Source organism: Mus pahari, chromosome 5, assembly GCF_900095145.1.
Source record: "Mus pahari chromosome 5, PAHARI_EIJ_v1.1, whole genome shotgun sequence".
In the NCBI taxonomy this organism is placed as follows: Eukaryota; Metazoa; Chordata; class Mammalia; order Rodentia; family Muridae; genus Mus; species Mus pahari.
This window is the reverse complement of record NC_034594.1, coordinates 161,848,946-161,862,385: the sequence shown is the minus strand read 5'-3', so window position 1 is coordinate 161,862,385 and position 13,440 is coordinate 161,848,946. Positions and strand designations below refer to the sequence as shown.

The 13,440-nt window shown below is 49.4% G+C and overlaps 1 protein-coding gene across 1 annotated transcript in view; it reads left to right on the top strand.

Moving 5' to 3' along the window:
* The first annotated feature begins 2,295 nt into the window (after positions 1 to 2,295).
* Positions 2,296 to 13,440, top strand: part of Smyd2 (SET and MYND domain containing 2) — a 41,045-nt gene continuing 29,900 nt past the window's right edge. Inside the window, exon 1 of the mRNA XM_029538711.1 lies at positions 2,296 to 2,543. Coding sequence (XP_029394571.1) covers positions 2,328 to 2,543 — 216 coding nt within the window. The 5' untranslated portion in view covers positions 2,296 to 2,327. The remainder of the gene's footprint in view (positions 2,544 to 13,440) is intronic.

Genomic DNA, 13,440 nt, shown 5'->3' with positions numbered 1-13,440 from the left:
CAGATGATCTTTTAGGCGGTTAAGCAGGGGGGGCATTCACCCTGTACCGTGCCCTAATTTCAACTTGAGGCAAAGCCATCCCAAATCTTTCCAACACCGATTTTCCCAAATCATGGGACAAGCGGGAGAGGAGCTGGTATATGGGCAGGCCCTGGCAGCTAGACAGCTTCCTTCATGGAATGTGAGACCGCTGAGTGGCAGAGCGGCAAGCATGAGATGCATGGAGGGTGCTGTCATCGGTCTGCCCCGGCTGGCTGGAAGCCGCGCCTTGGCCATTTATTTTAAGCACGGGTTTTATCATTGCGGGAGGCTCCTAACTTTATAGCTATTGCCTCACTGCCCCAGCTCCAGTCATTCGAATTCATCCCGACTTTTCTGAAATGAAGCTGCTTGTTTTCCAGTATTCTCCGGTAACACTCAACCTCTGCCCTGATATGCCCTGGATTGAGTCCCCAGTGCCCCAGGGGACCGGGTGTGGTGCTGCATACCTGTAATACCATCACTAGGGAGACAGAGGCAGGAGGATCCAAAGCCCAAGGTCATTCTCTGCTACTTGGGGAGGTTGAGGCCAGCCTGTCTCAAAACAAAATGCGCAGTAGGAGAAAGGTGTGTGTGTGTGTGTGTGTGTGTGTGTGTGTGTGTGAGATGGGACACATTTCTCAAACTCTGCACAGTGAGTTCTTGGAAGAATAAACCATGTACTGAGTTTACAAACATGTTGCTTGTTTATTTCTATGTCTTTTCTTCTTTGTACTGGTAAGGCATCCTTCCCCAAATCAGAATGCTAAAAAGCCAGCCAAAATGAATCCAAAAACCACGCTGCAGATCTACATAGGTGAGCATCTTTAGAAAGTCTCGAGATTTGAGAAAATGCTTCCGGCAGACAGCAGAGTGAGGCTCTAGTCACAAACCTACCCGAGAATGTTGCTCGTCACAGGTGAGTAGGATGTGGAAGAGGGTTTCCCAAATTTATTTTAAGGTAAGCAAGATGTGTTAAATAAATACATTAGCTCAATGGTACCCAGTAACTAAGGGTTATTATTACGTGGAATTGAAGGATCCAGGCCTACACTTTGTCCAAGTTTATAGTCCAGTGATGCCCATGGATACTGATGTGGATACATAGGCCTGCAAGATAGTTCAGAGTATAAAGGTGCCCACCACCAAACCTGGCTGACAAACCAGACACAGGCCCCATGTGGTAGAAGGTGAGAACCCACTCCTGCAAGCTGCACTCTGACCTCTACACACATTCCCAGCATACATGACACAAGGGTATGCTCGCACACATGCACTCATACATACAAAAAAGAAGTGTAATAATAAAAAATAAAAATTGCCAAAATAACCCAGACCCATGGTTCCAAGCCCTTTCCTTGGAGGAAGGTTTATTCATATTATCACTAAAGAAATTTTATTCACAGGCCCCAAATCCCCCATTCTATGATTTGCCCTGTGAACGAAAGCTGGCGAAAAAAACCCTGCAGCTGGCACTGACCCTCTTTCTGCAAAGCTAATTAGCCGATCTGAACTTCAACCTTTGCGGAGAGGCTGCAATGTCTGGAGCTTATTGGCAGTTTTCCTTGGGCCCTCTCCAGTTCCCTTAATAGCTACCCGTTGCCTATCCTGTCTAACCTACCAGCTTGTGAATAACAAGTAAAACCATCTGGAACATCATCAGATCACTAGCTCACACCAACCCATACACTAAGAGTGTAGTCAGAGTGCATCTGAGGCCCTATAGCTGAGGTTCCTCCCTTCTGCAGCCAGCCTACCTGGAGGGTCCCACCGATAGATTTTTTTGATGTCTTGATTTATGATTTTCTTTTTCGGTTATTATGGGCATTTTAAAATCAAATTGTTACAACGTTGGAACGTAGACTTTGGGGTAATCCAAACCTGGCCATGGCCCCTCGTATTGGCTCCAGAATGAACTCTAAGTCCCGTAGGAGGTGAAAACGGTGGTTTTTTGCACGCACAGCTCAACTGCAAACCACACTCATTCATTCCCTGCTCCACCACCCGGGATCTTAGTGGGGACGCAGTCTGCGGGCACAGCGGGTGCTGGCCTGGGTGACTTGGGACTCCAGCCTTTCTCACGGGGCAGCGCAGCCTGGCGGGTGCGGGCGGCCTCCCGCGCGCGCGCCCTGCGCACCCTCGCACCGCCCTCCCGCCCCGCGCTCCGGGGCGCGGCCAGGGCACAGCACCCGCCCCGAGCAGAGCGCCGAGTTCCTTGAAGGCCGGCGGCCGCGGCAGACCTGCCTTCCCTCCCTCCCTCCCTCCCGTGACGCGCGTGCCCCGCAGCGCGCAGCCGCAGCGCCGCCAGCATGCGCGCCGAGGCCCGCGGCGGCCTGGAGCGCTTCTGCAGTGCGGGCAAGGGCCGGGGGCTCCGCGCGCTGCGGCCCTTCCACGTGGGCGACCTCCTCTTCTCCTGCCCGGCCTACGCCTGCGTGCTCACCGTGGGCGAGCGGGGCCACCACTGCGAGTGCTGCTTCGCCAGGTACGCGGGGACCGTGCGGGCGGGAGGGGCCACGCGGGGCCACGTGCGCCGCGGCCGCTGAGCCACGGCCTGCCCGGCAGCCCGACCGGCGCCGCCCCACGCGTGTCCGTTCTAGCCTAGACTCCCTGAGGTCCCGAGGCCTCCCGGGCTGTCCTGAGATGGGCGGCTCCCTCACCCCCCAGGGAGTGATGACCCGATCAGCCAGGGACGCTTCCGGTCACTCTTGAGGAGGGAAGCTATGGAACAGACACGCTTATGAGGCTGGGCTCCGTGGATTGGGATGAGGGGGACACAGTCTGCTGGGAGAATGTAGTACATCATGTATGTCCTGAGTGTGTAGACGCTGTAGCCACGCCCACATGCTAAGCCTTAGGGGACTTGCGGATCAGGAAGGTGCGTTGGGATTCCCCCACCCCACCCTATCTCTTCATTTTACAGGCACACTTTATCTTAAAGGCCGAGAAGAAGAGATCATTTTACTGTTGGGACACTAAAGCCCAGAGAGGAAGGGTAGCCGTGTATACACAAGGCACTAATTAGGGGCTGAAGCCTGACCTGTCAGGACTGACACTTCCGTCCCGCCCACCCACTTCCTTGATTCCTAAGTTTGCTGAGGTAGGGGGTCTGGCTTTGGAGTTGAGCCTGTCCCAGGCCATCTGTGGGTGCCTGAGGAAGGAACCCTGCTTTACTTGCTTTGAAGGTCAGTGTCATCTTCTTTGAAGTGGAGATGGTGGGCTGGATTAAGCTAACCTGGGGTTCTGCAGGTACCTCTTGAGGGCTGCACTCCACGAAGCTCTCAGCCTCCCAGACTCGTGCGCCTCGTTCTACAATAAGACAACAAAAGAATGGACAAAGGCTGCATATTAGAGTAATCTCGGCCGGACTCCCTGCCAGAACTGTCTTCCGCTTGGGGGGACCTGGAAAGGAACTAGACGCAGAAGCATGCCGTGGGCAGCGGAAGGGCTGTAGTGATGTGCCTCTTTGAATTGGCGAGCCAAGAGCTAAAGGGTCATGGCACCACTTTGCGACGTTTGAGTGAAGTGAGCATTGGGTTTTCCCAAAGTTAAAAAGGCTGCTGCGACTGGTCCCTTGATCTTCTGAGCCTCGCTGTGGCTGGGAGTCTGCAGCAGTGTGGGTGTCTGCAGTAAAGGAGCAAAGCGGGTCACCCAGCACAGAGGGGGCCTCCGTCAGGGGTCCTGGCGCGTGCCGGAAGCCACGGTGTGCGGCGAGAGGCGAGGGCCTTGCGGAGTGCATAGTAGGGACTCGTGCCCAGTTCTCTCCTCCTGAAATTAAATACCTGCGTTGACAGCTGAGACGTGCTTCTCTCCTTTTGGGAGTGTCCTGATTGTACGCAGACACACAAGCCTCCAGAAGTACCCTCACAAATCATCCAGCTTCAGGAATCCTGTCATTTGTGACACTTTACCCCTCCCCCACCCCCGCCAATGACATTTGGTAATGTCACTAATTTTGCCTCAGTTCCCTCTTCTGGGCCGCCCAGGCTGCCATTCCATTGCCTCCAATCTCTTCTGTTTGGCTTATGTAACAGGCAGAACTTGGAACTCAACTAAAATATTGCACAAGAAATAAAACTCAAAGAATCCGCGCGCCTAGAAAATTCCTCGTACCTCATCCCGGGGTCTCTGTAAAGCCTGATCAGTTCTGCTAGCTCGGTTAAGACTGTGTATGCCATCTCCTGTTTGCATGTGACTGAGGCCTAACCTGTTCACATGTATTAAAGGGGTGATGCACAGCTCTGTGGAGTTTCAGGAGCATGTTACAGGTGGGGTGCTTGTAGGTTCATGTGTCATGCCTCCAGATAAAAGCTCCGCTGTCCTTTCTTGTGCTAAAAGTATAGTATTATCACTTAAGAAAGATGAGCCTCCTGGGGTCTCATACCACATGGACTATATTATAATTAAACTCACCTGGAAAGAAAAACTATTTCTCCAGCAGTGAGCATATTATATTAACCGAGAAATAATGGTAGAATTTTATTTTTTTAAACTCTCTACAAAATAGGATTCTTAGTGTCAGGAAATTCTTTTTTTTTTTCCTCTTCTGGCAGTTTTAAATTAGTATCACATTTTCTCAGCTTGGTGGGTGACATTTGGGAAGATGCAGATCTTGCCTCAGCTGCTAGAAGGCAACTCCTAAAAATCTAAGTAACTTCTAGGTGAGAGCTATCCCTCATATATACATACACATGCACGCCTGCCTGCCCACCCGCCCATATGTCCCTGTACGTGTTTTGGCCACTGGCTGGTTAACTTTCTGCCAGGCTTTTAGAAGAGACACACCTACACATGGTGCTTACCCCTTCTTTAAATATATATTTCAAACTGAAAACAGGACATTCTGACTCGATTTTATTGGCTTCAGGAAGAAAGGCTCAGCTGTAACCAGGTGTTGGCTAGAATATACTAGAATATTTATTCTGCCTCTGGGACCAGAGTCTCCCTCTTGCTCTTCATTCTCTTGCCCCTGGGACAGTGTATAAGAGGATGCTGTCTGTTCTGAGTGTGGGAGAGAGCTGGAAGGCCCTCTCGGCTTTTGCAGCAGGGCGCCCTGTGCTCTGCCTGGCTCACATAGACTGTGGGGTTAAGAACAGAGAGGATGAAAAGTCCTGTCATGAGCAGTTAGACTTTTGCCCTCATGTCCCCAGGTGAATTCCCTAGCCGGTCCATCTTGCTTCTCCCATTGCCTGACAGGAAATAGGCATTGATAGATGTAGTTACATAAAGGACCTCAAACCCCTGCATTGGAAGAAGAGGTAGTACTCGATGCTGCTCCAACTCCAGCTATTCTAGAATATTCTGTAAGAATATGAGGAAATACAGCTTCAAATATTCTAAAATTATCATGACTTCTAGATGGAAGATTGGGTATAGGCACTAAAAAAGATTATCCCTCATCTGTTAAATCCGTTTATTAAATACATAATGAAGATGAAGACACACAGACAAGAGATGTCCTCTAAAAGTGACCCTTAAGAATAAGGTGAGCACCGGGCGTGGTGGCGCGCGCCTTTAATCCCAGCACTCGGGAGGCAGAGGCAGGCAGATTTCTGAGTTCGAGGCCAGCCTGGTCTACAAAGTGAGTTCCAGGACAGCCAGGGCTACACAGAGAAACCCTGTCTCGAAAACCAAAAAAAGAAAAAAGAAAAAAAAGAATAAGGTGAGCGTTTGTGATGCAGGCCTGGGACTCCATCTGCTTGGGAGGCTGGTACAAGGGTTACAGAGCAAGCTCAGGCTAGCAAAAACAGCAACAGCAAACTCAGCTCCGTGGGAACCACGCTGCTGGTGGGGGTGCGTGGCATGTGCAGAGTCCTACTGTGGGGGAGGCGCGTGATCCATTTATTTATAAGTAAGGAACTCTTTGGTTAGCACTTCACTGTTTGAGAGACAGCAAAGCAGGGACATTGCTCTGAAAGAATGGGCTTCTGGCTGTGTCTCTTCCACAGTGACTGTGGGCAGTGGGTTCCTCTGCCTGTAAACTTATCCCTTAAGCGCTCACTCACCCTGCGGAGCCTGCTGGAAGGTGAGAGTGGGACTCAGGCACCCCCACTGGCTTTCCGTGTGCTGAGCTCGGTTTTTGGACTCTCTGACGTATATTCAAGATATTGTAATTCCAGAAACATGCTTTGTGAGGTAGCGGGGATCCTTGGATGGGTGCATAAAACACTACTCACCGACACAGANCTAAAACCTGCTGTCCTGAAACTTCCAGAACAATAATGGGGCAGGTTTTCACTGTTTCCTGAAACCCAGTGTCAGCCAGCATTACACCCACAAAGGCAGGGCTCCTTCAGAAAGTTCCTTCCCACTCCTAGGTCCTCAGATATTTATTCTTATAGCATGAGATGAGATGAATACTGAGTAAGAATGAGAAAAAAACAGAGTTTTCCACCTAATAAGGCCATCAGGACTCCTGTGTCTTCTCGTGGCCCTGATTCTTTCAAGTATGACTGTTAAAGTCAAAGCCATATTCTTTGGATGGTGGTGGTGGTGGTGGTGGTGGTGTGTGTGTGAGAGAGAGAGAGAAAGAGAGAGAGAGAGAGAGAGAGAGAGAGAGAGAGAGAGAGAGAATATGTGTGTATGTATATGTATAGGTGTATTTGTATGTATATGTATGTATATTTGTGTGTGCATGTATGCATGTGTTTTGTATGTGTGTATGTATGTGTATTTGTATATGTGTGTATTTGCATGTATGCATGTGTATGTATATATGTATGCTTGCATGTATATGTGTATGTATATATGTGCACGTGTACTCACACAGACCCTCAAGCCACATCTGCCTATGCTTGTCCTACTCCCTCCCTTGGCGGTAGCATCTGGATGTCCCTCCCTCAGTTGGAGGCTGATCCTGGGTGCCAGACAAGCGCCTCGTCAGTTTATGTCTCAGGTCCTTTTCTTAATTTGTCGCTGTTTTGTTTCGTTTCGTTTGATACAAAGCTCTGTGTGTACCTTGGAGTTCACCTGCTTCTGCTGGTCAAAGGCTAGAGCTCTGATGTCCCGCCCTAATTAAAAACAACAACAACAACAACAACAACAAAACCTTACTACTAAGTTGCCCAGGCTGGCCTTGAACTCGCTATAGCCCAGGTAGCCCTCAGAATTCCACTTCAGTCCTCCTTAGTAGCTCGGATTGCAGGTCTGGCCCCTGGACTTAGTCATTATTTCTAAACGGTTTATAATCAGTTGGCTCAGCCATCTTCACTCAGTATCCTAGGTAGATGCTTCTAGGTCTGATTAAAAGCAGCATGCATTCTCCTGTGTGAACCGTTGTTGCTTAATGTGATGGAATATGTTAAAGCATTACTGTGGGAACATGTAGGACCCCTCCATGTCTGCCCATGCACCTCACTTCCATGTAGCCTAGCAGGACCGCATGGAAACATGTAGAACCCCTCCATGTCTGTCCATGCACCTCACTTCCGTGTAGTCTAGCAGGACTGCATTTGTGAATAACCTCTTTATCTCTCTTTAGATTTTAGAACCTCTCTGCATAGATGGGATTTCTCATGTCCTTTACCGTGAGGCTTCTGGGTAGCAGTGAGGCTTCTGGGTAGCATTCTTGTAGGACAAGTAGGTTGCCCACTTCCGGTTGCAGGTTCTTTATAAATACTTTTTTTTAAGCCTCCAGTTCCTAGGTAAAGGGCCAGGCGAGTCTGCAGCCGTGGAATGTGACCTTCAGAAAAGCTCAGGATTGCTGAGAATGGAGTCTGTTTTAGTGTTCAGCGTAGGGGGAGCGCCTGAGAAAGTGTCTGCTGCGTGTCAGTGCTGTAGACTTCCTCTCTGGGCTAAGCCTAATCACCTCTTTGCCTGTTACTATAAAAAGGAGACACAGTCAGCCCTTTCTGACCAACTTTCTTTCTGCCTCCCCTGCACCTCCGCGGTAATCCCAGGGCCCTGTCCAGGCGGCCTTTCATCTGATGCGCAAGGCCACCCTAATTTTGAAAACGCCCGTTACCGGCCTTGCAGAGGCAGTCCCTTTTGGCTTTGGCCACCTCTTTGAACGAGTGTGTGTGTCCTGACCCTCCCTTGCAACTACCCAGGCCTAGAACAGGCGCCCTGCCTGTGCTTGGCTGAGTTCCGCCCTCGATTTCTCCAGGAGCCCGGCTGTCTGGTGTCCAGGTCTGCCCTCTCTGGAACTGATGGAAGGCTGCCTTACTCTGGTCTCTGTCCCCTCTCAGGGACTTGTCTAGGGAACCTCACAGGTGCCTTTCCCACCCACGTCTGCAGCCCTCACATCTGTGGATTCTGAGAATCTGCACTAGTTTAGGGGTGCAGTTCTCAGGCGGGAATTGACTGAAGTTCCTGTCTTTTCAGGGTTGAACCCCTGACCTTGGCCTCATTAGCTCTCTGAGCCTTCACAAAGCCTAGTACCTCACTTTGTGTCACTTCTGCTGACTCCCTGCTTGCCACCCTCAGAGGTTTCCTTTTCAATTGCAAAGGCGTTCACAGGGACACAATAGAACAGAAAGAAATCCTGTCTCTTCAAGACTGCTTGGAAGGACCAGAATATGCAATTTAGCAGGAAAATAATAAGAGGGGAAAAAAGTCTTGAAGGTTCTAGAAACAGCTCATTTTTTTCAGGGCACACATGTGCTGAGGATCCAGCTGGCTCTCCTCAAATCTTCAATCAGAAATTTAAAAATAGTGCACAACTCCTTGTACCAATTTATTAGTGTAAAACCTGGTGAGTCTTGCCTGTGAAGTGGCAAGGTGCGTTATGCGGTCAAAGCGCGCGGGGAGAGAATGCATCTGAAAATTCCTAAGTGCTTATTCCAGGCAAGTTCATAGCATCATAGACCAAATGGAGGGCTTACCATGATAATGAGGATGTAGGTTCTGACTCCCCAGGGGGCGTTGGTACCCAAAGGACAGGGCTTGCTGTGGAGGACAGAAAAGAAGGCTCTCAGAAGAGCTGTCTTTCAGACCATCCCCAGGGTGCTTAACAGTGTACAAGTGAAAAGGATTTTACATCCTAGCACTTGACAGAAATTGTTAAAATCTGCGGGGGGGGGTTGGGGGGGGAGGAAGGAAAGTTCTGGAGCCAGAGGACTCAAGTTCAAATCCCAGCACCCATGTCAGACAACTCACAACTGTCTGTAACTCCAGCTCCAGAGGGGTGTGATGCCCTCTTCTGGCCTCTTTGAGTAGTACACACACACACACACACACACACACACACACACACACACACACACACGAGATACACATGGATTTAAAGCACCTTTTCTTTTCAGAGATTCTCCACAGACATGGACGCTGGCTCCTATTCCATTTGTAGTCTCTCTGTGGCAGCATTCCTGTAAGACATACTTCCTGTGAGCCCGAACAGTCTTAAATGTCACTTCACCTGTGTACAGTGATAACCTCAAAAGTCTTTCAAGTCTCAGATGTCGCGGGTTTTAGTTACTAGTCTAGCCCTATGTTCTCAGAGAGTGTATACACTGACTCTTCTGAAGAGTCAGTGTTCTCTCTCTCTCTCTCTCTCTCTCTCTCTCTCTATATATATATATATATATATATATATATATATATCTCCTATATAAAAGTATCCCTAGACTTATATCCCTAGAAAAGACAGAAGAAGCCAAGATCTCTCATTCCAATAGAATATGTTCTGCACAACACAGCCTTCATCTCAAAGGGTATAAAAGACAGTGTAGCTCTTTTTAAAGGATTTTTTTAAAAGAGAGAGACAAGAGAGTGTGTGTCAGAGGACAGTTTGCAGGAGTGGGTCCTTCCAGCCTGATTCACAGTGGTATGAGGCCCCTATCCCTACCCAGCGGTAAACCTACAATTTTCTAAACCTCCCAGGAGAAACCCTATTTATGGAGAAAGGGCCCATCCCGAGCACCAAAGGCCACTCTTGGACCATTTCAGGTTAATGCTCCCATCCCAGACATCTAGAGCTCCGCCATTTATCTTGCTTCTAAAATGAACAGGAGGGGGAATTGTGTCTTAGAATCTTCTAGGATGTAACTCGGGACCCCAAAATGCTCTGTTGGCTAAGACAGCTGGCCACTCACTCTCCCTTTAAGAACCCACAGTTAGGGACATCCTGCCTCCGGCCGATTTCTTTGAACTGCTTACACTCAGCTCTCAGGCGTGCCTCTCTGTCTCCTGAACACTTTTCTCCTCGAGCTCATGCTTAAGCCTGCATTGAATAACTTTAACAGAATATTCACTTCTGTATCATGAACTGGAAAATCCTCCGATTCTTTTCAGCATCTGAGCATTGAGTCCTGATTTGGTCTGTGTTGAGTTCCTTGAAAGTCTAAGGGGTTCTTCAGGCTGCTGAGGGCGGCCTGCCTTCCATTTGGTACAGCAGGCTTTCATTCCAGCAGTTTGGGAAACTTAACAACATTAGTGGCTGCCTTGTGCCCTGAATATTCTCTGCCTCCCCCAGAGGACTCTGGCCACACTTTTAACAAGCTTCAGAACAAAGCTGGGGCGAGGGGAAGGTTCAGCCCAGCCGGCTCTGGGAAGAAGCCCCTGCTGCGTGTGGCTCCTGATTCCCCAGTGCCTCGGGTATTAAAGTGAGGTGGGGTGGGGGAGGGTATCTTTCACCATCACACAAAAACCCGCAGCCCGAGTGCTGTCCTGGTCCCCTGACCAGGGTTATAATAGGACTGTGCCACAGATTCGCCCATCTTTGTTCCTCCCCAGTAGGACCACAGGCCTTGCTGGTGTGAGCACCCTCGCCAGGACAGGGCTAACTTTTGCACTGATTGTCTAATCTCAACCTCTGGTGAAGTTGCGCCTCACTGTTAGGCTTTTGCCTCCTCTCCTTTTCATTTGGCTGGGCAGCCTCTGTTAGGCTGAGCAGACTTGTCACCGTTAGTTAAAAGTAATTGTTATTGCAAGCCCCCTGTAAGGGATAGTCCATTCCTTTCATGGTCAAACCGGGTAAGCACTCATTTCAGCAACAGAAAGCAGAGAGTGGACAGAATCAGATCTTTTCATGTGGACCAACAGCACCCGCAGCAGCGGGCTAACTAGCAGGCTCGTTAATTACATGCCTAACTTGTTGATCTCCATCGCCTGTGAGTTTTAGAAGCAAGGGAAGGCTACTGTGTTTCCTCCCGTAGAGAAAACGACAAGAGCCTCTGTCTCCGGTGCTCTGTTACCGCCACTCATAATCAAATACTTACATTCTTCTACAATGTTTCATTTTCCCTCTCTGTGGACAAAGAACTTTCTAGTCATCACAAGTTATATTATTTGCCCATAAGACAAAGGCTACCGAAGCATCAGTTCTGTAGCTGAGGTCTGAGTGGGTATACTGAAGCTATTTCTGTAGTTGATATTACTGTAAAAATTATAAAAGCACAAAACAGGCCAATTTAAAGGGCCAACATAAGGCTCAGCACTTATTGAATTCTGACCATGCACTAAGCAGGGTATTAAAGACTTTGCACACTTAATTTTCATAGCAAACTTTCAAAGTCTCAAGTATACATTCATGCCGTGCCATGGGGGAAACTAAGTTCAGAGAGTATTAACTGTTTCTCTCCAGCCCCCACCCCACAGCTTGTCAAACCCCAAAGAAGATGAGGCATCACAGCTGGGTGGAGGGAAGGGTGACCTGGATTCATCCTGCCTGTGACTGGAGACAGACTCGGGTTCTCTTCTGGAAGCTCACACCAGCTTCTAGAGTTCTCTCTGTTGTGCTATGTCAGCTGTTATGAAACCGCGAGCTTCTCACTCCTGCTGTGTGAGTACAGGCCGGCCCTGCCTTCTAGAAGCACAGTAGAACCTTCTGGAGAACTTGGGGATGTGGCTCAGTTGAAGAATTAGCCTGGAATGCATCAAGCCGCTGCCTCAGTCTCCAGCACAGGATAGACTGGGGGTGACCGTGTAACCCCGAGACTTGAGAGTTAGAGGCTGGAGGATCAGAAGTTCAAGGCCAGCCTCAATTACATTGCAAGTTGGAGGGCATCTCGACCGCTGGGCAGTCACTTGTGCTATGGGTACTTGCTCTGCAGCCAGGGCCGGCTGGGGCTGAGGGCCATGAGAGGTGATAGTGAACTGCTCATCTAACCGGCCACCTTTATTAATGGGATGTAAGGAAACTCGGGCTTTTTCTTTCTCAGTGGCGCAGCTTCCCCTGCACCCCCAAAAGTTTACTCAGGTTATATCTGCATCACCATTCTACTGAGAAGAGACACCGTGACCACGGCAACTCTTACAAAGAAGAACATTTCACTGGGCTGGCTCACAGCTTCAGGTTAGCCCAGTGTCATCATGGCGGGAAGCATGGTGCATCCAGGCAGACTTGGTACTGGAGAGGTAGCTGAGAGTTCTTCAGTAAAGCCACACTCATCCCAACAAGGCCACACCTCCTAAGAGTGTCCCACCCCCCTCATGGGCCTGTGGGGGCCATTTTTATTCAGACCACCACAGGTTACTTACTTGACAAGTTTGAACACTTTGTGTGTTTCAGGTCAGGCTTCTTTCAGTGTTTGCCTGATCCTGTGGAGAAGAGAGTCGGTTATCCTTGGGCATGAACAGCCTCACCCCCGGTCTGTTTTCCAAGCATAGTAACCGGCCACCATGGCGCAGGTTCTAGCCCTGTCAGTTTAGAGTTGAGGCTCAGCCATGAGACCCTTTTTTTCTTCCATGTGTGTCAAAGTTAGTTTTTGTTAACTAGACACACACTGAAGGAAAGGAACCTCGGTATAGAAGCTGCCCCCACCAGACTGTACTGTAGGCATGTCTGTGGGGACATTGATGGAGGGTCCCACCCACCGGGCAGGGTCATCCTGGGCAGGTGGTCCTGGGCTGTATTAGAGAGGTGGCTTTGTAGGCAAGGGGGAAGCGAGCCCCTGGCAGTGTTCTCCACAGCCTCTGCTTTTAGTTCCCTGCCTTGAGTTTCTGCCCTGCTTTCCCTTTATGGTAAAGGGAAGCCAAATAAACCCTTTTCTCTCACAAGTTGCTTTTGGTCAGTGTTTTATCACAGCAACCAAAAATTAAAAAAAAAATTACCTGGGTCAAGTATGTGTGCATGTGACTGTGGTGTGTGAGTGTGTGCATGTGTGCATGTGCAGTTACCTATGCATTTGCACATGGAAGCCAGAAGACTTTGAGTGTCTCCTATCACACTCTTTCTTTCTTTTTCCTTTTTGAAGCAGATCTCTAGCCATATTGGCTGGATGGCGAGTGATCTCCCAGAATCTACCACTCTGACTCCCAGGCCTGTCTGAGCTGGGTTACAGCAGTGTCCGTCCCACCAACCTGGTTTTTATGTGGGTTCTGTCATGTTTGCATAGCCAGCGCTTTATGACCCCCCCCTTCCTTACAGACTTTTGAAGAGTTTGTGTCTGTTTCCATGTGTGGGAACAACTGAGCACCCATTTGCCTTCAACGCCTGGCCCTTTCCGTCTCTTCCCATCTTAAATGGTTCGGGTCCATGTTCAGTTT